This window comes from Equus asinus, chromosome 5, assembly GCF_041296235.1.
Source record: "Equus asinus isolate D_3611 breed Donkey chromosome 5, EquAss-T2T_v2, whole genome shotgun sequence".
In the NCBI taxonomy this organism is placed as follows: Eukaryota; Metazoa; Chordata; class Mammalia; order Perissodactyla; family Equidae; genus Equus; species Equus asinus.
Window position 1 is genome coordinate 71,062,039 of NC_091794.1, and position 22,105 is coordinate 71,084,143.

General features: G+C 57.0%; 1 protein-coding gene across 10 annotated transcripts in view; it reads left to right on the top strand.

Annotated features, from left to right (window-relative positions):
• The window catches only part of LRP8 (LDL receptor related protein 8), an 81,943-nt gene that overhangs the window by 28,567 nt on the left and 31,271 nt on the right, over positions 1 to 22,105 (top strand). For 3 of the 10 annotated variants that reach the window (XM_070509889.1, XM_044770820.2, XM_044770832.2), the window contains exons 3-7: positions 7,060 to 7,182; positions 14,839 to 14,967; positions 18,127 to 18,510; positions 19,445 to 19,567; positions 20,391 to 20,513. In XM_070509889.1, the coding sequence (XP_070365990.1) occupies positions 7,060 to 7,182; positions 14,839 to 14,967; positions 18,127 to 18,510; positions 19,445 to 19,567; positions 20,391 to 20,513 (882 nt within the window). The remainder of the gene's footprint in view (positions 1 to 7,059; positions 7,183 to 14,838; positions 14,968 to 18,126; positions 18,511 to 19,444; positions 19,568 to 20,390; positions 20,514 to 22,105) is intronic. The other 7 variants (XM_044770823.2, XM_044770825.2, XM_044770827.2 and 4 more) reach the window with 3 other exon arrangements.

Consider the following 22,105-nt stretch of genomic DNA (forward strand, 5'->3'; position numbering starts at 1 on the left):
TGAGGGCAGCCTGGAGACCCCATCTCTTCATTTGGGACAAGGTTGTGTAGGCAGCTCATGGAGCGACATCCACGTCCCCTGCCATAGCCACGGGACACTGCTCGGACCCTGACACTCACTCCCCATGTTGTCCCCCAGCTGCCGCCTGTAACAGCTGCCCTCCTCCAGCTGGGGAATCTGGCCCAGCCCAAGTGCCACCTCCTCCAGGAAGACGGCTCTGTGACTGCCTCCCATCCGGTCTCCCCTCTGACCTCCCAACCCACCAAATCTCATTTCTTCACCTTATTTTTGTTTCATTTTTGTCTTATGACCTGGACTGGTTAAAAGTGTGTAGCTCCTTAGTGCAATGGGCCAGGGCAGGAGAGAACCTGGAAAGTTTTGAGGGAAACTTACTCAATTTAAAAGCAAAGATGCCCTGCCCAAGACTGGTCCTCCGGCGCTCACCCTGCATGCTTTCGTCTTTTCCCTCGAACCCCTCACTCGCCCGGCCTCACCCTCAGCACCTGCTGCTGCTTCCATTCCTCTTTCTCCCCAGGTGGGATGAGAGGGTGGGGGAGAAAGTGGACTCAGATGTCACCTGCTGATGGATGGGGGTGGCCTGAGCCCCGGAGCCCGCTGGGCAGCACAAAGCTGCAGGCCGGGCCCCACCCACCACACTCCGAGGGCGTCGGGACGCTGTGGGAACTGTCTGCCCTTCCTGCACCGCCCAGAGCCTTGAGTCTGATTGTCGGCGTGTAGATGCTGGGACTCCAGGCACAGTCCCTTGCAGGGATGGAATCGGGGGCCGTCCACAGCTGATCGGCATGTGTGACCATGCAGGGACCATCCTGGGGATGGGAGTGGTGCAATCTCAGAACCTTGGGCCCTTAGAGAGTTAGAGCCTTAAACCCTTGGAAGATGTCCTAAATGTTACATTAGACCTATAGGATCTTTAAACCGAAGGCTCTGGGCAGGGCTTAGGGTTTGAACCCACTGCTGCTGGGGCCCTGTGAGCCCAGGGTTTCATGGCCACACCAGGGCTGTTACGGAGATAATGGAGGAACAGCTGATAGGGTCCCCCCTCTCCCCGCTTCCAGTAATGCAACTCCATTTCTATCTATTTTATATGTTGGCATTTGACTTGGAAAAAGGGTTCCTCTGCTTAAAAATAACGTTTTCCAGGTCCCGCACTCTGCTGCCACTCCATGCCGGGACCAGCTGCAGCCTGAGAGGGCAGCTCTGGCTGCTGGGTGCACAGGCGGGCAGACCAGGGCCTCCCGGGAGGGATGCAGGTTGCCCTGGGCCACCGTCTCCTCCCCCTCTCACTCCTGCTGTGTTGTTGCCGCAGCCAGAGAACACTCTGGGTCTGTCGTCCCGTTGACTGGGGTGACAGTTTAATAGTAGCTTCCTGGGCTGTCATTTAAATCTGTCTGCCAGGTTAGTAGGCCAGGGGCGGGCTGGCACGCCCCCTGCCCCCACCCCGGATCTTCGTTCTGCTGGCAGCAGTTGTCTTGGCAACGAACGCCAGGGCCTGGCGAGCTCTGCAGAAGGGTAACCGTGGGGGGAGCAGCCCTTTCATCTCCCCGACCCCGGGACAAGTGGCCCAGCTGCCCTAAGGGCTGGGCTGCAGGGCCAGAGCCAGGCTAGCCTGTGCTGGTCCAGGCCTGGGAGAGGAAGTGGGGACAGATGAGTCCCTTCTGTGCCCTGGGCTTCAAGGTGTGGTCTTCCCGGCTGTGCTCTCTGAGTCTCTCAAGTGCCCCAGGATGGGAGGCCCCGCCCAGGTGCCTCAGCAACAATGTGGAGCTGGAATGCACCTTTCCAGCAGGGCTCTGCTCTGCCCTCAGGATATTCCCTGGCGCCCCCCGGCCTATTTGCAGAAACCAGAGGGCGAGCAGAGCCTGCGTCTCTGACCTCTCTCATCACTCTGTCCCACGTGGCCTGGTATCAATCCCTCTCCCCCGTCCTGGGCTCTCCTCTGGACACGTCCCTGCTCTGAGGACGGGGGTCTCCCCAGTTTCACTCTGGGCCAAGTGCTCTGTGAACGCCTGAAAAATAGGAGACTCTTTTTCATTATTTGTGGAGCTGGCCCAGAGACAAAAATCTGGGTGCCAGCCTCTGCTGTGTGACCATAGGCCAGTCCTTCCCCTCTCTGGCTTCATCTTCTTATCTGTAGGATGAGGGGCTTGCACTACAGCAGTGTTTCCTGGGGTATGATTCATTGGACTACTTGTTTCTTGGGAAATTAATAGACATGGCATCCAAAATAGGACTTCTTTGGCTAAAGAAGTTTCAGAAGTGCTGGAGGAAAGTCAGCCCGCTGTCTTCACTGTGGGCCTTTTCAGGGCCTTTAGTAAGGCAGTGGCCATCATGAACCTCCAAGGGGGAAAATAATGTCTTATCCCAAACATCTGGGTGGATGGCCTGCTGCTGTCCATCCTGCCGTCTTCCCCTCTCTTCCTCTGCGTGGCCTCACCAAGCCCTGAATGAAGCCCGGGCCGCTGAACAGCAGCCCTGTGCTTAGCAGAGGCGGGGCGGGTCTCTGGGTGAGCTCAGGGAAAGCCTGGCCCCTGTGATGGTCCTCTGAGGGGCAGCTTGGTGCCAGGCGGGGCGAGTTGGCCCCTGGCCTAGTGGACTCCCAGGCCCCTTGCCTCTGGTCCACTCCCCAGCCCTCAATGGCCATTCTGCGCCACATCCCAGGCCCTGTTATCCCTCTCCCTGGAATGCCCTTCATCACTCTCCTCACTCCCACTGCTTGACTGACTCCTCTTCCTTGAACATGGTCCCCTCCTCCAGGAAGCCTTCCCTGATCCATGGACTGGGTCAGGTGGCCCTCCCTGGACTTCCTGGCCACACAGTGGGACCAGGAGTCAGAGTCCCTGGGTTCAGGTACAGCCCTCCGACAGATGTGTCCCACACACTGTGAGCAGCCACTTCTCTCTGGGCCCTGGTTTTCTGGCTTATAGAATGAGAGAGCTGTATAGGGCCTTCAAGACCCTGGGCTCCGACACGATGGAGCCTCGTGACTGCCAAGAGGAAGCTGCACCGTGCAGCTCCTCCTGGCAGCCCTGACTCGTCTTTGTTTTGAAGCCCCGTGTCTGCACTGGGGCTGCGGATGAGCGTGGGCGGGAACGCCAGTGTGAAGGATGCGTATTGTCTCAGGGAAGCGGGAGGTGCTGAGTGATCATAATAATTTCACAAGATCATAGACTGGGCACAGAGTGGGGCTTAGGATTCAGTCAGCACCACACCTCCAGGAGGCGGGCCCAGTGTGTCTGATGGGCCCAGCTTCACACACACAGCAGCTGGGGCTGATGACTGCACACCTCAAACTTGCACCTTTATGCTTTTCAGTTTATAAAGCCCTGGTGCCATCCTTAGCCCATTTGCTCCTCACAACAACCCTGTGTGGAGAAGCAGGGATATTATCCCTGAATGCAGATGAAGAAAGTGAGGCTCAGAGAAGTTGTGCAACATGCAAAAGGTTGCACAGCCTACAAATGGCAGAACAGAGTTCAATCGACCATGGACTGCCTGACGCTTTCGTCGGCCTTCCTTCTTGTTATAAATAGCAGCTCCCACTTCCTTTGTCCTGGATTTCCCATTCTCCCCACCTCTGCCCTGGGGTTGGCCCCTCCCCACTGCCTTCTGGAATCCTAAATCCTTTGTAGCAGCCCATCTGTTGCCATGGCACCAGATTATGATGTCGCAGACCCGGGATGACTGTGTACTGCTCCTGGGCTGTGGAGTACAGGGACTCACAGAGGTGGGCATTGTCCAAGGGGCGACTGGTATGGAGGGACATAAATCCCTGGAAACAGGGAGCCACGGCCTCAAGCCCAGCTGGGGAATCACCCTGGGAGCTGGAGCCAAAGCTGCCAAGGCCAGGAGAGTGGGGGTCTGGCATGGCTTGCTCTGACAGCCTCGAAACACGGCCCAGCCCTCGTCTCTTGGCAGGGCTGATGCAGCCTCTTGACGATGGCTGTCGGGCTCATTAAACTGACCGACCTGACACTGGGTTGCTTGCTCGGGTCCCTCGGGAGAGCCTTTTTGCCTTTGGTCCTTGTGGCAGCTCTGCATGGGAAAGCCGCCGTCCCCACTTGCCCAGAGACGGAAGGAACTTGCCCAGGGCTGCCCAGAGAGAAGGTGGCTGTGCCAGGATTCCGTCTCAGCTCTGACTCCAGATCCTTCCATGTGGTTACACTTCGGACAGGGCCCACCACGGTGGTTTCGTCTAGTCTCCAACCTGAAAGTGACCATGCTGCCTCAGTTTTCCCAGGGCAGTTCGTTAGCAGAGCACATGTTGTCATAAGCCCAGGTTTACTCTGCTGCATACTTCTGGGCACGTTCCAGGGGCACACCTCTTGCAGGCACCCTTGGGCTGTGGCTGATCTGCCCCACTGCCTTGTCCTGTGGCCCCTGGCACCTTGTCATACCGCATTTGCCTCCCTGGAGGTCCCCATTCTTAGCCTGGTCATGCTGAGGTGGCAGAGGGCCTTAGTAGAAAGAGCCCACATTTTGGCAGCTGCCACGTGGAATAGAAATCCCACCTACCACCCTCACCTTTTGAAAGCCTTCATTTCTTCTGTACCATGGGATCAACAAGTACTACCAGGAAAGCTGTGAGGAGTCACGGGGACATTGGGAGAAAGGTGCCAAGGTGGAAAATGGCCTAACTGGTTATGGCAGTGCACAAACCTCTTCCCCAAAACACCACCGTGGGACACCCAAGCCTGAGGCCACCATTTCCTGGGCCCAGCTGGCTTCAAGACTGCCCTTCAGGACTGTGACTATGCTTTTGGCTGCTCTCGCCCCCTTGCCCCGTGCCTGCCAGGGCTTGGCCCACGGTGGGAGGCCAGGCTCACGCCCAGGCTCCCAGCCACCGGGAAGGAAAGGGTCCTTGGAGAGTGGCCGGCTGGCCCAGCCCAGCGATGGAGCCCCTTCATCACCGTCCCCATCAAGCCTGTCTTGCTCTCTGGGGTCCGCCCGGTCTCGCTCTCGCGCCAAGCCCTGGGGGCAAGCTGGGCTGATTTCTCTTCTGTGTGCTCGGTACAGATACAAGCTCCTTGAATGCCAGACTGAAGCTTCCATGGGATTGTCCCACCTACTCTGGGGCTTTTCTTCCACATCTGATGCCGCTGGGTGTTTTGTTTGAGGAGCCATGGTGGGGAAGGGGGCGTCTGATGTGAGGTCAGATTGTGGTCCTGCCCAGATGTGACCTTAGGCATGTAGCTTAACACCACTGGGCCTGGATTTCCTGGTGTGTCAAGTGGGGACATAACGGGCCCATGATGGTCATGGGACTTCCTGGGTGACATTGCTAACACAGAGATTGGCACACAGCATGCACTCGGAGAACGTTAAACAGGAAAAAGAAAAGGATATATGTTTCTTTTTTGGATGCTGAGCTTCTCGTGGAGGGAACACTGATGCTCCTGGTAGGAAATGCCCCAGGTGCTGCGGTCAGTTCATAACTGTACTTAACCTTCAGATGACCTTCAGTCACGGGCTGTGACTTACCAAAAGGCAGTATGGGTATCTCTTTCCCACCACGACCCCTCAGCACAGGGCTCAGGGAGGGCCGCTCAGGGTCTGATCCTTGCCTTGCTGTTTCCCTATGCCAGCCGCTTTCCCTCTCTGGGCCTCAGGCCCCCCATCTGCAGGTGGACTCTGATTCCTCTGCTTTCTTCTTGCCCTGCGCAGACAGAGGCGTCCTTCTAAGGAAAGTGTGAAGAAAACTCATCTTAGAACACAGATGCACTGCAAGAATTCATTGAAAAGCAAGGCAGAAATGGAATGGATTCAGGAGACCCAGTGTCTGTCCCCAAATCCCTGTCAGGCCGCTCAGGGCAGGGGGGGAACAGTCCCATGGCCCCAGGGACAGCCAGAGGGCCTATGGGAGGATTTACATAACCCAAGTCCAGCCACTTGGAAGGAGCCTTGGAGGCGCGGGAGCCTAGGCTGGGCAGCCGTGACGCCATCGGTTTGGGGCCCCCACTGACGTCTCCCCTGAGCTGAGTCCTGTGCTGGATCTGACACAGTCCCTGCATGCGAGGAGCATCAGACCAGTGGAGGGCCAGGAAGGGAGTGAGCCGTGCTGGTCCCGCGTTCTTGTCCCAGGTCCGCTTCCAGCTTCGAGGTCTCAGCCTGCTACGCACGTCCCCAGTGAGGGCACAGACACCCCCATTTTCCTTGCTTCTAATTAAGACTTAAACCATACAAACAGCAATAGCTGCTCCTTATTGAGCGTCTGCCATGTGCCAGGATCTCTGTTGCAGGTTCCACACACATTATAACTTTTTGTTCCTCCTGGGAGCTTTTTGTTTTCTTCTCCCAGTGATATAGATAAGAAAACAGAGGCTCAGAGGTTAAGGAACATCCCCAAGGTCACCTAGATAGAGAGGCAGAGCTGGGACTCAAGCCCCCTGGGTGGGGCCACAGCGCTCGGGGCTGTGAGCGCCTTGGGGGCAGGGACGGGTTGAGTGTCTTGCCCAGTAGATGCTCTTTCCAACACTCTGAACAGAACATGCCTCATTAATCTCGGCGCAGAGTCATCGTTTGCCTTCAGGAGTCATTGTCACCAGCTCCTTGGTGTTTGCAGAAGGGGCTGCGACTTCGTTCTGGTTGCAAAGAGTAGGACAGGCGCCTAATGGGCCTGAGAACTGGCTGAAGGGGCTAAAGCAGCTGCCATAGGTGATCAGGAAAGGCTTCCTGGAGGAAGTGGCAGTGGATGTGGACTTTGGTGAAAGAGAGGGGTGTGATGGGGAACAGGCATCCTTGGTGGATGGATCCTATCGCCCCTGGTGGACTTGGGCTCCTGGACTGGGAGGGCGGGGCCAGGGATCGCCTGTCTCCACCTGCAGCTCAGTAAACGTCCCAGGGGGAATGAATCAGCCTTTCTTTCCTGTCCTTTCCTCTTGACCGGCGAGGCCTCCGTGACCTGGAGGGGCCGTGGGAGGTCACGTGCGTGGTCCAGCTTGGAGACCGAGCACATTCTGGTCACCCTGTAGCCACCCAACTGCATGTCATAGAGAAGCCGCCTGTGCCCACCAGGCCCCTCACCCTCTTCTGCTTGCCCCACAGCCAAGAAGACCTGTGCGGACAGCGACTTCACCTGTGACGACGGCCACTGCATCCCCGAGCGGTGGAGGTGTGACGGTGAGGAGGAGTGTCCCGACGGCTCCGACGAGTCCGAGGCCACTTGCAGTGAGTCCTGCCCCTCGGGCTGGGGGAGGAGGGCCTCCTTCTGGACTCAGTCTCCTCGTCAGATCCTCTTTGTTGGGAGGTTGTGAGGCTCGAGTGAGGTGACCTGTCCAACACAGCTCACTTGGTGCCGCGCCCCCCAGGGCTCCTGGCAAACAGGGGGTCTCGGTGCTGGAGTCCAGTGACCTGTTTCTGGGCTTTCTTCACAGGCCTCTTGCAGGTTGTGTGCTGCTCTTCTCGCACCAGGAGCTAGAAACAGCCCTTCTGCCTGGAAGTAGCCATAGCACATCCTCCCGGCCTCCCCTCAGCGTCGGCGACTATTTTTCTCAAGGACTCGAATCGCTATTCTGATAGTACGAATGACAGCTGTGCTTGTTAAGCATTTATTGTGTGCCAGGCCTATGCTAAGCTCTTTATGCATTAATTCATCTTGTCCCCACAGCAGCCTCATGAAACAGGTTCTGTCATTTTCTGAATTTTGCAGAGGACACTGAGGCTCAGAAAGGTTGAGTGACTTGCCCAAGCCACCCAGCCAGGACTCTGAGACCCCAGCTCTTTCCTCTGCCCTGACAGCTGAGCCCAGGAGCCCCGGCCTCCATGGCAGGCTAGGTGGCAGCCACGGCAGCCGGGGCTGAGGCAGAGGGCCAGAGCTGAGCCCCAGGCCCACCTCCCACACTCAGGGCTTTGTCTCTCTCTGATTTCTTTTCCAGGCCCTAATCCTCAAAGCAAACTTACACCCAGCAGGTCATTCCGTGACATTTGTTAAATTAAAAAGGAGATGAGAAGGGGGCGGGGAAGGACCCAGCGTCCCGGAGGCAGAGCTTGGCAGAGTGAGCCTGAGACAAAGGCTGGGGGGAGCACGCGGAGGATGGTGAGGCTGGCGGGAATGCACCCAGGTCCTCGTTAGGGGTCACAGTCACCCCAGAGGCAGAGGCAGGGACAATGGAGGCCAGCGTCCCATCTAGGGCTGTGGCTGGTGATAACTGGGTTTCCTTGTCTCCTAGCAACAGAGCTACCAGTCTCCACGGGAGAGGAGGAAGGGAGAGAGAGGGGAGAGCAGGCGCGCCCCCGCCTGACACAGGGCACCTCGTTTCCTTGCGCAGCTGCCCCTGCCTCCCCGGAACCGTCTTGTCCTGTCCTGCCGCAGGCCCTACCCTTTCCTCACCCCACCAAGGAGCCACACCCGGTGCTGGCCTGGAGGTGCCCGGGCAAGGGCAGCCCAGCACTTCCTTCTGAGCTTCGGAAGGAACAAAGCTGGCCACGCCCACTTGTGACTCTCATCCTCCCGCAATCTTGGGAGGGGGTTGGATCCCATATAGAGAGAAGGAAACTGAGGCTGGGACAGGTTTGGCCCCTTGCCCAAGGCTGCCCAGCTAACAAGGGGCAGAGTTGTGTGCAGCCCGGAGTGTGTGTGTGGGGCGGGGGGCTGTGGCTGCGGGAGGCTTTTCCACCATTGCAGTCAGCTGTTCGACGCCCCCAGCAGTTACCCTGGACATGGCAGGCAGAAGGGAAGGGGGGAACCTCATCACAGTTGTTACTGGGGTTTGTCCTGCTGCCTGAGAACTGCGCCCCCTTCTCCCCATGTCTGTGTCTGTGTGCATTGCTGTCCCTTTTCCTCTTCCTCCTGCCCCCCAGGGTCCTGCCCACCTGCTCTCTTGGGCTCCCTGCCTCCCTGTCCACCCGTCTCACCCCTCTCCTCATCCTGCTTCTTGCCATCTTTCTCCCTGCCCTGCCCTGTGTCTCCTTGCATCTTTCCTCCTCTTGCCCATCCCAGCACTTGCTGCCTTCCCATCCTCCGGGCTGTGCCAAGCCCCTCCTGCCTTCCAGGCCCACTTTGTGCCTGCCGTAGGGCACTGGAGGCACAGAGAGGTTGAGGGCCTTGCTTTCAAGACACACAGGTTGTTCACGACTTGTCTGCCTTCTGTGAAAATGCACGGGCTCCTCGGGCTCCTGAGGCTTGACAGAGCACCCCATGGGAGCAGCAGCCAGGCCCAGCTCTGGGCTCTCCTAGTCATTTGCTGAGGTCCTTTGTCCTTTCCCCCACCTCTGGGCTCAGGTTTCTAACATTCCAGAATTCCAAAGACTATGATTCTAAGATTCTTGGACCCTTAGGGTTCTGAGACCCTCTTTCTCCCTTGCCTGTGTCCAACTGGGGCCCAGGGCCCAGGATCCCGCTTCCTGTGCAGAATTACATTGATCAGAGGCAGGCAAGGCCTGTGGGTGGGGAGGGCTGCCTGGAGGAGGCCGGCCAGAGTGGGGTCTTGAGGGTCAGGCAGAATTTGGGGCAGCAAGACCTAGTAGCAGGCTGCTCACAGCTTCCCAACCGAATGGGAACCCAGCAGCCAACCCACTGCCCATTTAATTGGCATTGCCATAGAAACCTCCACAGCCTACCAGGTTCCTGGGGACTGTGCCAACTCCCAGGATAGAGCCCCCTCCCTACCCTCAAAGAAAGATTACAGGCAGCAGTAAAGTGCAGTGGGTTTGGTGTCTGATATATTTGGGTTCAGGTCCTCTAACCTGTGAGATGTCAGGCAAGTTGCTCAATCTCCCTGAGCCTCAGTTTATTCATCTGTAAAATGGAGTGATGGTATCCGCCTTACAGGGGTTGTGATGGTCAAATGAAAACAATGCATGCCAAGTGCTGGTGCTGGAGTAACTGGCAGTGTTATTTTTATTACTAGATTTTGACTGCAGGCCCCCTTCCCCACATACACCAGTTTAAAACCTTAGAATAGCGTAAGTGAGAGGGTTTGCACCGAGGGGGAACGGGAGTGGGGAGCAGGTCCCCATTCTTGTGTTCCGTTACTATGTCGTCTGCCTCCAGCTGGCTGGGGTTTCTCCCAGCTCTCTTTCCTTGTGGCTCTGGATTCTATCTATCAAATAGAGCCAGGAGTCACCGTAGGAAAGCCCAGGACATTTGCCTAATGAAGGAGCATCTCAGTTCTGATTATAGCTCACTTGATTGGGGACGGCTTCTGATCCACCTTAAGGCGTCTGCGGGGAGGGGTGCCGGGTGGGGGTGGGAGGTTGGTTCAAGGTGAATGAGTTACAATTCTGGGTACTGCTTATTGAAAAATGGGGTTTTATTCATGCATCTTAGGACTTTTCTCCTGAAAGGTGGACCTCACTGATTAACCAAGTGCACCTTCCTCTTATAGATCAGGAAGTGGGAGCCCAGAGATTTTCTGGGCTCATCCAGCAAGCAGGGGCTGACCCAGCTGGAAGGGCTGTGCCCGACCCGTGTGAAAGAGCTTGGTGTAATGCCTCTTCTGCACGTGGGATGGTCCCAGGCCATGCTTCCTGGGGCAGGAGCTGGACGCTGGTAGTTCCCACTGCCTGAGTCTCTGGTCCCCCTGGAGCTGGCAGTCCCCATTTGGAGGTTGTCTGCCCCTAAGCCTCATGTGACCTGACACTGCAGATGCACCCACTCTAAGCAGCTGTCAAATACTTTCATTCTTTATTCAACAGACATTTCCCTTTCTGTTAATTTGTGAACTTATGAATTAGAGAAAGGACCAGTGGATTTGGATTTCTGGGGCAGGATTCTCTGGGAATTTATAAATGCCTACAGGCACTCCAGGACGCACTGTCGGCCCTTGCTGACTTTGGAGGGTTCCTGATGTCTGAGAGACAGTGGGGTTCTTCACTCCTGCCCCTCAAAACCTGGGGATACTTGGACAGCAGGCCAAAGGCATCCTTTGGGGCATCTGTCTCTGAGCGAGAGAGAAAGAGGCGTTCCAGGGTGGGGGCCGCACCATGGTAGGCCCTGTGGACTCTACATGCGCCTCCCCAGGGGGAGACCAGGGCCTCCCAGCCCTTTGGATTTGCATTTCCTAAAATAAAACAAGGCAAACAAGAGTTTGTTCCAGGCTCTGAGTGTAGGGATTTCCATATGTTTCCTCATTTAAACCACCCACCAACTCGAAGAGATTCTGTAACCCCGTTTTCAGATGAGGGGAGCCAGGGTACAGAGAGGTTAAGTGACTGGGCAAAGGACCTTTGTGTTAGTGAGATTTGGGCCAGGTCTGTGCGACTCCGGAAGCCATGCTCTGTCTCCTGCACTGTGCTGCCTGGGGCCTCTGGCTTCAGTTCTCCTGAAAGTGCACATCGGACGGCCATATGGCATCTTGCAGACCCTGCCTGAGCAAAGGCCCAGGGGCCTCCCCGTCCTGTGCAGCGGGCAAGTGCAGTCAGTGAAGCGGGGCATCTGGAGTTCAGAGACTGGGATGGAAGTCCAGCTCAGCCCCTCACCGCAAGACTTTGGGCAAACGACTTCCCCTCTCTGGGCTTTGCTCTTCTCATCCATAAGATGGAGACAGTCATAGCACCCGCCTCATCAGGAGATCCTGCATGTCAGCACTGACCCAGACCAACTTCCCAGGGCTAGGCAGTGAGGGGCCCGACCCAGGAGCCCAGAGCGAGGTTCACATCCTGGCTTTGGGGAAGAGCTACGTCCCAACAGACAGTGAGGTTCCAGGAAAGACAGGCAGTTGGAACACTGGCATCCAGTAGCCCAAGCAGGTCCCTTCCCCTCTGGGCCTTTATCTCCTGTCACTCCAGTGGATGGTCCTCAGTGTGACCTCCAAGGCCTCTTGTGTCCTCGCATTTTAAGATGGTGCCTTGGTTCTTGAAGGTGGGAGGGCTGGTGTCAGGCACTGCTGAATCCTCAAGAGCCTGTAATTAGAGCTGTCTATTTAGGGACACAGCAAATGTCTTATTAATTATAAAGAAAGGAAGCAGACGGATTGTTTAATCATTGTCCTTGCTGAAAGGTTATGCAATTAACTGTATAAATATTCATTAAAAGTTCAAGCAGCTGCCTGCTGCACTGGGGTCTGCAGAGCAGGCCTCCGGAGAGGGTGCGGACAGTCCAGCCCATTTCAGTCAGCTGGGCTTTTGGGTGGAGAGTTTGGGTCTGGTTCTGGGCCACTTCTCTACCCACAGGAAGATGTGGGGTTTGATAGAAAGGGCATCCCCATGAGGCCGGCCCCGTGGCCGAGTGGTTAAGTTTGCATGCTCTGCTTTGGCGGCCCAGGGTTTCACCAGTTTGGATCCTGGGTGCGGACATGGCGGTGAGGCGGTGTCCCACGTGCCACAACTAGAAGGACCCACAACTAAAATATACAACTATGTACTGGAGGGATTTGGGGAGAAAAAGCCGGGGTGGGAGGGGGAGAAGATTAGCAACAGTTGTTAGCTCAGGTGCCAATCTTTTAAAAAAAAAGAAAAAGAAAGAAAAGGCTCTAATCAGAGGAACCTGGACTTTGCCTCTCACTGCTGTGCATCTTTGGGCCAGTTACTTGGTCTCTCTGAGCCTCAGTTTCCTCATCTGTAAACTGAAGTGCTTACCTGCAGGGTCACTGCCCTGCTCCACTCCAGGGGTTCCGCTGACATGATCTTTGTGAAGGGTGCCCCTGGAGTTTGCACTCATAGCCTGTAGGGCCAGCTTACCTGGCAGGGTGAGGGTAAGGGTGAAATGGGAAAATCTCAAGTCCTCAGCACGGTGCAGCCTGACACAGTAGGTGCTCAGTAAATATGACTTCCTTTCCACTCCCTGTGAGGCTGTTTCCTGAGGCCTGGCTCTGAGATATGTGGTCACCTTGTCCCTCCATCCCATTGCTCTCTCAGGGGCTTACAAACATACAGAATGCTTCTGTCACTTTTCTGTGAGTGAGTTTAAAAGAGAGGAAATATCCTGTATCTTTTGGACTTGCAGAATGATACCCCAGGGGTTCTCAAATGGGTACTTGGGAGCCATGGGGGGAGTGAGGAGAGTTACTAAAGTGGAGAGTCCTGGGCTCTGTCCTTGAAGCCTGGATTCAGCCAAGTAGGAGCTGGGGCCCAGGAACCTGCAGTTCTAACAGCTCCTCCCCCCTCAGTCAGGACTCTGGGAAACGCCGCTGGCTTCAGCTCGCTTGTGTTCTGGTGGCACTGAAGGGGCAGTGCTTACTGAGGTCCCACAGTGTGTTGGTGACAGAAGTGCTCTGGAAAGGCCCCACCTCCTGCCTCCCAGGCCCCTTCGCCGCCCCGCACTGCAGCCCCGAGGCGGCCTTTGTCAATAACTCTATCCGAGTTATGTGTAATGGGACATTTCTCTAAAGTGAATCCTGTGCTCCCAATGGGTTGCATTATATTTCATGAAGTGGATTCCTAGGGATAACTTTGGGGTCCACACTTGGGAGTCTAACGTACTCCTCTCCCATGGCATAGTAGTGTCTGGGGGCCTTGACTCAGACACCTGCCCCCTACCCCATCCTGTATGTGCCCTTTTCTCCATCCCTTCTGGCCTCTCATTCCAGCTGGGGAAGTAAGAGGAGGGGAAACTGATCTGAGGTCAGAGAAGAATTGAGGGTGAGACACCGTAACCCACTGCCTCCGGGGTGCAATAGACTGAGCCCAGCCTCTGGCACTGGTCACAGCTGACTTAGCATCCTCACTCCGTTCTCTACCAGTGCTGTGACTAGGACCCAGTGCTTCCCACTGTGTCTGGTACACAGCAGTGCTCAACAGGTACTCACTGAGGGAATAAACAAATCCTTAACTGTTAGTGGAGAATAATAGTAGGTATCATTAGTGAGCCTTCTCTAAGTGCTTTACAGACCCCGTGAGATAGGGATAGTACCATCTCCACTTTATTGGCACAGAGATAAGGACTGTTGGCTCGTATAGATGGCCAGTGAGTGAGGGAGCTAGGATTTGAATCCAGGCAGCCAGGCTCCAGAGCCCATGCCCTTGACCTCTGTGCTGGAGGCCATGTCATAATCCTCACCCTGCTGGGTTATTGTGAAGATTAAATGGAAGCATCTAGCACTGTGCCTGGCACACCCTAGAGACCACTGAGTTTGGGCCTCCTGTACCCCCTGAAAGGCAGTAGGGAGCCAGCTGCGGAGGTCTGAAATGCGTCTGCCTCTGAGATGAGTCTGTCACGTGGGTCATCGGGATGCTCAGGATGAGAGCCGTCCCCAGCCCTGATCATTCTTTCTTCCAAATTGAGAATCAACCCTGGGGCTTTGGGCCCCTGATTGAGTCAGACTCTGATTGCAGCTGCAGTAATTATAGCTGTGTGGTCCCGCCGGGCCCTGCCACGCGAGGCTGCTTGCAGCAGCGGGCTCAGCATCATCGTCAAGGGAGGGAGCTTGGGGGGGTGGGTCATACCAGGGAAGCTACTGGGGCCTTGGTGAGCCCTTCAGATCTACAGGTTTGGAGCATGGAGTCATTGATCTGGAAGGCAAACGGGCCCAACCGGAGGCATGTCTCCACCAAGGCATAGAGCTGGGAAATGGCAGAGAAGCATGCAGAGTACAGCGGCTCCATGTTGCTGGAGCTTCAAGGGGAGGTTTGGGGGGGGGGGGGGGGGTGGGGCCGGTGAGGTAGGCAGAGGCTGGCCAGATCAAGAAGGGGCCTGTGTGCCAGGGACCAGGGGGCCAGGAAAGGGTGTTAGGCAGGGCAGTGGCGGGGTCACATGTAGGACTCGGAAAGTCTTAGGGGCAGACAGGGGCTTCTTCTCAGATGAAGAAACTGAGACATGGGGCAGGAAGGAACCTGACGGATTCCCAGGGCCTCAGGCCAGGTGGCTGGGGCTGGGCAGCAGGACTGGTTGGCACGATATCCTGTGTCCCCCTTGACTAAGACGTGCACATGTTTCTGTCTCCACAGCCAAGCAGGTGTGTCCCGCAGAGAAGCTAAGCTGTGGACCCACCAGCCACAAGTGTGTGCCCGCCTCGTGGCGCTGTGATGGGGAGAAGGACTGCGAGAGTGGAGCGGACGAGGCTGGCTGTGCCACCTGTGAGTCCGGGGTCTGATCCCCAGGGTCTGCCAAGCATGGCCAGGCAGGCTCGGGGAGCAGCAGCCACCTCTGTGCGGGCCTGGTTCTCCAGGGGCCTGGTGGTAGAGGAAGGGTCCTGATCAGGACACTAATAACGGCCAGGCACTTGGAGACGGTTTCTTCTTTCATCCTCACAGCCACCTCATGAGCAGCCATTGTCATCCTCATTATGTGGGTGAGGAAACTGAGGCTCAGACAGGTGAGGAAAAGGACCCAAAGCTGAGTGATGGAACTGAGATTCACCTCAGGTCTGGACAGCAAAGCCCATGAGTTTTTACCATGCTGCCATCTGCTCATCCATTCCATAAGTCATCACTGATCTCTGAGCAAGAGCAAGGACACCCAGGCAGGGGCCGTAGCGAGAACTGGTGGTGGCCTGGGCCAGAGCACTGGCAGTGTCAGGGGAGGGGGACAGATTCCTGAGGGGTGAAGGACGACTGTTGCTGAAATCTCAGATTCAAGCACAAATGGCACAGGGCGGGGAAGGCACTCCCAGCAACCTCGGCAGGGACAGATGGAAGTGGTCACTGGGACAGTTCCACATCAGTGAGCTTCAAACCCAGGATTATCTCCTTCCCAGGGAGTGGGCCAGCAGGTCCTGGGCCAGGGGGGCTGTGCTCATCTCAATTTGATGGGCACCTCCTGTGTGCCAGGCCTGGAGCCAGGCTCTGGAAAGGATGATGAGGTGAATCCTACCCAGTCTGCCCTCTGGGGGCTCATGATAAATGGGGGAGACAGACTGGCTGTTGATAACTAGGCTGTGAGGCTGGGCTGAGATCTGGGCAGTCACTCAGGGGCTTTTGCCAGACACGTGCCCACGCCACCCCACTCCCTCCACCAGCCTCTGTGTATCTGCATCATATCCGTCCTTCCTGGCCCAGGGAAAATGCCATCTCTGGAGGCTTCTGAGTCACAGCACTCTACGATTCTAAGTCTGGAGTCTGGATGTATCTGAAGCAGGAAGCATCTGGGTATGGGGGCAGATCCTGGCTGGGTCCAGCAGCTTTAAAACCCCAGTGATGGCACTAGCTCGTTTTTTCAGCTGTGATAATTTTTGGGGGCCTCACTGATCAATGAGACTCTTCTTCCATCCTCACCGCCCATAATCAGATGTTTCCTCGGTCATAAAGGCCACCAGCCACCGTGGCAGAGGTGAGAATAGTCCTGACTAGGGTGTGTTGTGGCAGGAATGTTCCTGGTTAATTATAGAAGACAGGAGTGTTCAAAGGTCTTATTGGGCTTCTCTGTTACTGCTCGCAACCACTTGGGCAAAGGAAAAGGGATTCTCTCTTCTCTCATCCCCCAGAGCTTCTTCCATCTGTGAATGCTGGGAGTGGGGTCTCTGGGCGTAGGCCTGAGAAAATAGATCTTAAAGTTTCTGTCAGCTTCAAAACCTCAGGGAGAACTCAGTATATAGAAGGACTTCCTCCCAGAACTCTAACGTAGCACGTCCTCCCTCCCTGGACATGTCCAGGCTGAGTGTGGACAGGAAGGAGCAGAGCTAATCCAGGCCTCAGCATAATCTGCAGCGGCAGACGTCGCAGGGTCGGGTGTGCTTTTCCCAGCAATGCCCCAATATCCCAAAAGCCTAGAAAGAGAAAAAAATGCATCTGTCAGAAACTTGATAGAGCTGTCGGCAACACCTGACAAGAGATGCCTACCTGGTGAAACTGAGGACATCATTCTATTTTATGTTCAATAACAATGAAAAAACGGCATTTTTCCATCAGAAAATAAAAATACACACTTTGGGTGCCCCCATGTGGAGAGATCAGGTGCCACTGCCGCTGTGTTACCTGTGGCCACGGCCGCTGCCTCCACACCCACCTGGGCCCTCAGGCCTGTTCCTGGCCTGAGTCTGAGGACGTGAAGGAGGGAAGGAGGCATGCAGATCACTGATCTGGAAACAGCTTACATTCTAGGAAGGGAGGAGAAACTCAGAAAGCGGAGAGGAGTCAGGGTAGGAAGAGCCCCAAACCTGGGATCTGGTTTCCTCCTCGCCGTGGACTGACTGTGTGACCCTGGGCAAGCTTCTCCCCTCTCTGGGACTCAGTTTCCCCATCTGTATATTGGCAGTTGGTCTGGTAGTCTCTAAGGCCCTCCCAGCCTCTGAGTTCAGAGCAGCCCACTAGAGTGGGGAAGCCCAGGACCCCAAGTAGGGCCAAGGGATCTATGCCCTTAACTACTGAATATCCTTTAATTACTCCACACACTGAGCTGGTCCAGCCTCTATCGACTTCACATCTGCCCACTGCAGGGAGCTCTGTGCCAGGCCCTCAGGGCAAGTTGGGTCAGTCTCGGAGTCCATCCCCAGGCAGCTTGTGGCTGTGGGGCAGATGGAGAAGGACATGAGACCCAGACACCTGAGCAGGCTGTGAAGGGCACCTAAAAGGAGAGCAGAGGAGGAGGCAGACTTCCCAAGCAGAGGAGCATGAAGCATGTTATGAAAGAGGTGGAGTTTGGGCCCTTGGAGAATGAGAACTCATCACTGTGGAATGTAGAGACAGTGGTGGGCACCAGGTGGGTACCGAACAGAGGGAACAGCTTGGGCAAAGGCCCATGTGCAAATGGTCTAGTGTGGCTGAAGCCAGGCTGTGTGAGGTGATGGAGCAGGGCAGTGGGTCGACGCCAGTGGCCTTAGGTGCCAGGCCAGGGCACTCAGATGGGATAGTGCATGGGGTGGGGAGGGGCCTGAGCTGTGCTGTAAGGAAACAGCCCCCCACCTAACAAGGTGGTGTCCTTTCACACCTGGAAGTGTCAGCGTCATGTTACATTTCCTAGGGACATCACAAAGTCCTTCCAGACAGGCACTGCTCTGCAGCTTTAGAGACTCTCCTAGTCCCACCATCCCGCTGGCAGGAGGGCAGGAATTCCCACTCCCAGTGAGACTGGGGAGGTTCAGAGAGGGCAAGTGTAATGCCCGAGGTCACCCGCATGACCCTTGCAGGGCACAGACTGGAAGGCCCCCTTTGCTGTCCCCAACCACATGTCCACCACTTGGCCCCCCAGCAGGGCCCTTCCCGCCCACTTGTGAGGGTCAGGGCCCCTGCAGCAGGACCGGCGGGCCCGGGGCGCCGGGATGGGGTCCGGCAGGCCGACCGGCTCTCTGTCCTGCGCAGTGTGCGCCCCGCACGAGTTCCAGTGCAGCAACCGCTCGTGCCTGGCCGCCGTGTTCGTGTGCGACGGCGACGACGACTGCGGCGACGGCAGCGACGAGCGCGGCTGTGCCGACCCGGCCTGCGGGCCCGGCGAGTTCCGCTGCGGTGGCGACGACGGCGCCTGCATCCCCGAGCGCTGGGTCTGCGACCGCCAGTTTGACTGCGAGGACCGCGCCGACGAGGCAGCCGAGCTGTGCGGCCGCACCGGCCCCGGGCCCACGCCCGCGCCCGCCGCCTGCGCCGCCGCCGCCCAGTTCGCCTGCCGCAGCGGCGAGTGCGTGCACCTGGGCTGGCGCTGCGACGGCGACCGCGACTGCAAGGACAAGTCCGACGAGGCCGACTGCCGTAAGCCCCCGCCGCCCCCACAGTGCGCGGCCCCGCCGCACGGCCCAAGACCTGTCCTTGCTCGCCTGCTCCGCCCGTGTTACCCCCCTTCACTGCGGGGGAGACCGAGCCTGGGAAAAGTAGAGAGACTTGGTTGAGGTCACGTGGCTCCTGAGCTGCGGAGCTCAGGTCTAACTCCAGAGGCCAAGGGTCTTCACGGGTACCTGTGTCCTTCCGTGATGGTCTCCCTGTCATACTTCCCACCCCTGCCCTTCCCGGTCCCAGGCAGTACCCCCCTGGTTCCAGTGCCTGTAGACCTGGGTAACTCCCCCCATCCTCCCTAGCCACTGGGCCTGCTCATTCCTTCAAGGCCTGGCCCAGATTCCTCCTGTTCCAGCTAGGCTGGGTCTCTCCCCTGGGCCACTGCAGGTCCCTGAGCCGCTCTCTCTTACAGCACATTCCACACTGTGATTTCCTTCACTGTTCATGCCTCAGCCCCTCTCTGCACCTTTGAGCTCACAGAGGATGGGGAGGCTCCTAGTAGTCTCTGGGTTCCCCACCCCTGCACAGTGCCTGCCACAGTGGGTGCTCAGGAAGGGATGGCTGAAGGGATAAAGTCGTTAAGTAATGAAGACCAAGACTCAAAAGAAGGCCACATGTCTGCTCTGGAGGGGTGGCTGTGGGAGAGGCGGTGGAGGGGGATACAGGAGACCTGAGTTTTAGTCCTGGCTCTGCCAGCCAGAGTGCCATGTGACCCTGGGTGAGCCCCTCCCCCTCTCTGAGCTTCAGTCTTCCCTTCTGTATATTGGAAGTGCCTTGGCCAGGTGTCCTTTGAGGACTCCCAAGCTCAGCCACTGATTCTGTTCTTGGCAGGGGTCTATATGGGGTGGGGGGTGGGGGAGATGTCCCAACACCACAGTGGCCCTGACCCTCTCCCTTTGCCCTCTCTTGGCAGCGCTGGGCACCTGCCGTGGGGACGAGTTCCAGTGTGGGGATGGGACTTGTGTCCCTGCAGTCAAGCGCTGCAACCAGGAACAGGACTGTCCAGACGGGAGTGACGAAGCTGGCTGCCTGCAGGGTGCGTGTGGTCGGAGGCAAGGGGCAGCGTCCTCCATGAGGAAGAGTGCTGAGCTCTCCCGTGGCTCGGAGAGCAGAGCTAGGAGAGGCCCCCTTGGTCCCTGGGATGCGTCTTCCCACAGAGCAGCACTTGCCCCTAAGTTACCCGGATCGCCTCCCTGGGGTTCTAATGGCACCAGAACTGGATCTTTATGGACTTTGCGGAAGCTGAAAGGGGGGTATGTCCCCCCCTAGGGAGACATGAACAGGCACTGCAGGAAGTCCAGCCCCCACCATTTGTCCACATCCAAGCCTCCACGCGGCTCTCTCGCTAGTTCCCAGACTGAGCAGAGGCAGAGAGTCCTGTTCCCCAAGGAGCCCCCTTAATTCTCAGATGGCGCTGGTCATCACTCACCTCCTGCAGGAGCAGGGACCCGGACCCACTGGTCGTCTGTGGAAATGGATAAAAGGTTGAGCAGTGAGGCAGCCAACCCTATCCAGGGCCTCTGGGGCAAAGGTCCCCCAGGATGGTCAGTCCAGCCCTCAGGGTCTCTGTAGAGCTGCTGCATTTCCCTCCCAGGGCCCCAGTACTGCCAGATCGGACGCAGACCCCTGGCCCTGCCCAGCTAGATGATGTTTGGGCTCCTGATTGTCCCTTGGGTCCTGTCCTTCTGTGAACAGAGCTCTCACCAGCCTTGTATTCAGCAGTCTGCCCTAGGCTACCCTGCAGAGACTAGTGGGCACTGGGGCTGGGGCTCTGCTTGCCTCCCACGGGCCCGGCCCAGCCCAGCCGTCCCTGCCCTAGGTCTCACAGGCAATGTCCGCTCTTTTCTCTGGCCTGACAGAATCGCCATGTGAGGGTCCCCGCAGATTTCAGTGTAAGAGTGGCGAGTGCGTGGACGGCAGGAAAGTGTGTGATGCTCAGAGGGACTGCCGGGACTGGTCGGATGAGCCTCTGAAAGAGTGTGGTACAGTACCTGTCTACAGTACCTGTCTACTGCTGGACTAACCCTCCCTGCCATGCCCCTCCTGGCATCTGGGCTGAGGCCCTGATCTGCCCCTCTGCACACTTTCTGCTCTGACCCCCTCTCTGGACTCAGGCACTGTCCTGTGGCCTCAGATGGGGCTCTTTGCCTTTGGGGGCCTCTCGTTCTGCATCTCTACCAATCTAAGGGCCTTTTCCTTCCAGGCCAGGTGCTCAAAAGTTAGGTTTCCTCTCACAAACCCGGCCTCTCTTCCTCGCTCCTTTCACATTCAGTAATCTAGAACTTTCTCTCTTCTTCAGTGTTTCTGCCCTGCTGACCTAGCCAGGGCCCTGGCCTGTGAGGCCTTCCAGCCCCCTGCAGGAGTCTCTGCAGAAGGAGAGGTGGGAACAGCAGGCAGTTGGCCAACTGAGGTGCATCCCAAGGCCACCTGGCTGAGGCCAGGCCTGGGTGAGGGCAGTGCAGACCCCACAGCAGAAGGGGGCACCATCCTGAGCCGTGAGGAGCTTGGAGTTTCTGAGAGACCAGACTTACATTCTGGACATGAGTGAGGAGTGGAATGAGGTGGCTGTCCTCATGGCTAGAGCTGTCAGGGTGGGTTCCAAGCTAAAAAGAATGGGAGAGTCTGCGCTGTAGATGGGGTGGGCATCCCAGAGAACATGCTGGAAACCCAGTATGGTCTCCAGGAAGGTTCATTTCTGAGGTCAGGGGTTTGGACAGAGAGTTCCTGGGAGGACAGAGCCTACCTTCCTGGCAGACCCATTTTCACCTAGTACCTCCCCTTCTGGGCACTCAGAGGAGTGTCATTCTCTGAAGTTCCCCAGGAACAACATGTGCTGCCCCTTTTGAAGATTCACAAATTGATTTTGAAGGAAGAGTAGCTGGGCAAAAGTCACTCAGGCTCCACTCAAGCTTGTAGGAGACAGACTATCCCCTCAGCCCCAGAGGCCCTGCCCAGAAAAGTCCCAGAAGAAGGAACCTATGGAAAGGAGGACAGGGAAGCAGGAGAACTGAAGCTAGCCCCTCCGCTCCACCCAGCTTTGGAGCTAGCCAGGGACTACTAACCAAGTAGACTCTCTTCTCTCTCATCTTCTGCATGACACGCCAAAGAGAAGTAGGTACGCATGCGTCTGTGTCTCTGTGCTGGTGAGAGGCCAGTATCTGTATCCATGGCTCCTTCTCTGAGTAAGGCAAGGGAATTGCATCACAGGTCTCTGTGTGTGTTCCCATATCTATGTGAATGTGGAGTCCATGGGCCTGTCTGTGCCTCTGCACACAAGCTGGTGTGTGTGTGTGTGTGTGCATGCAGGTGTGCGCACATGCTGGGGAAAGTGACACTGCCCCCTCCTTCCATGGTGGACCTCAAATGCTACTCTGTCCTCTCTGGAACACCTGCCCCTCTCCTCCCCTGCAGGCCCCCTAGCAGAATCACCTCCAGACTAGAGAGAATTGGGAAGGCCCAGGGAACGCCCTTCAGCCTCTGCCTTGCTGGCCTTCCAGGGAAGGGTTGACAAGGATGGACAGGTCCGGCCCATTCTCTTGCCCCAACCCACCTCAGCCCTGGAGGATTCTGTGCC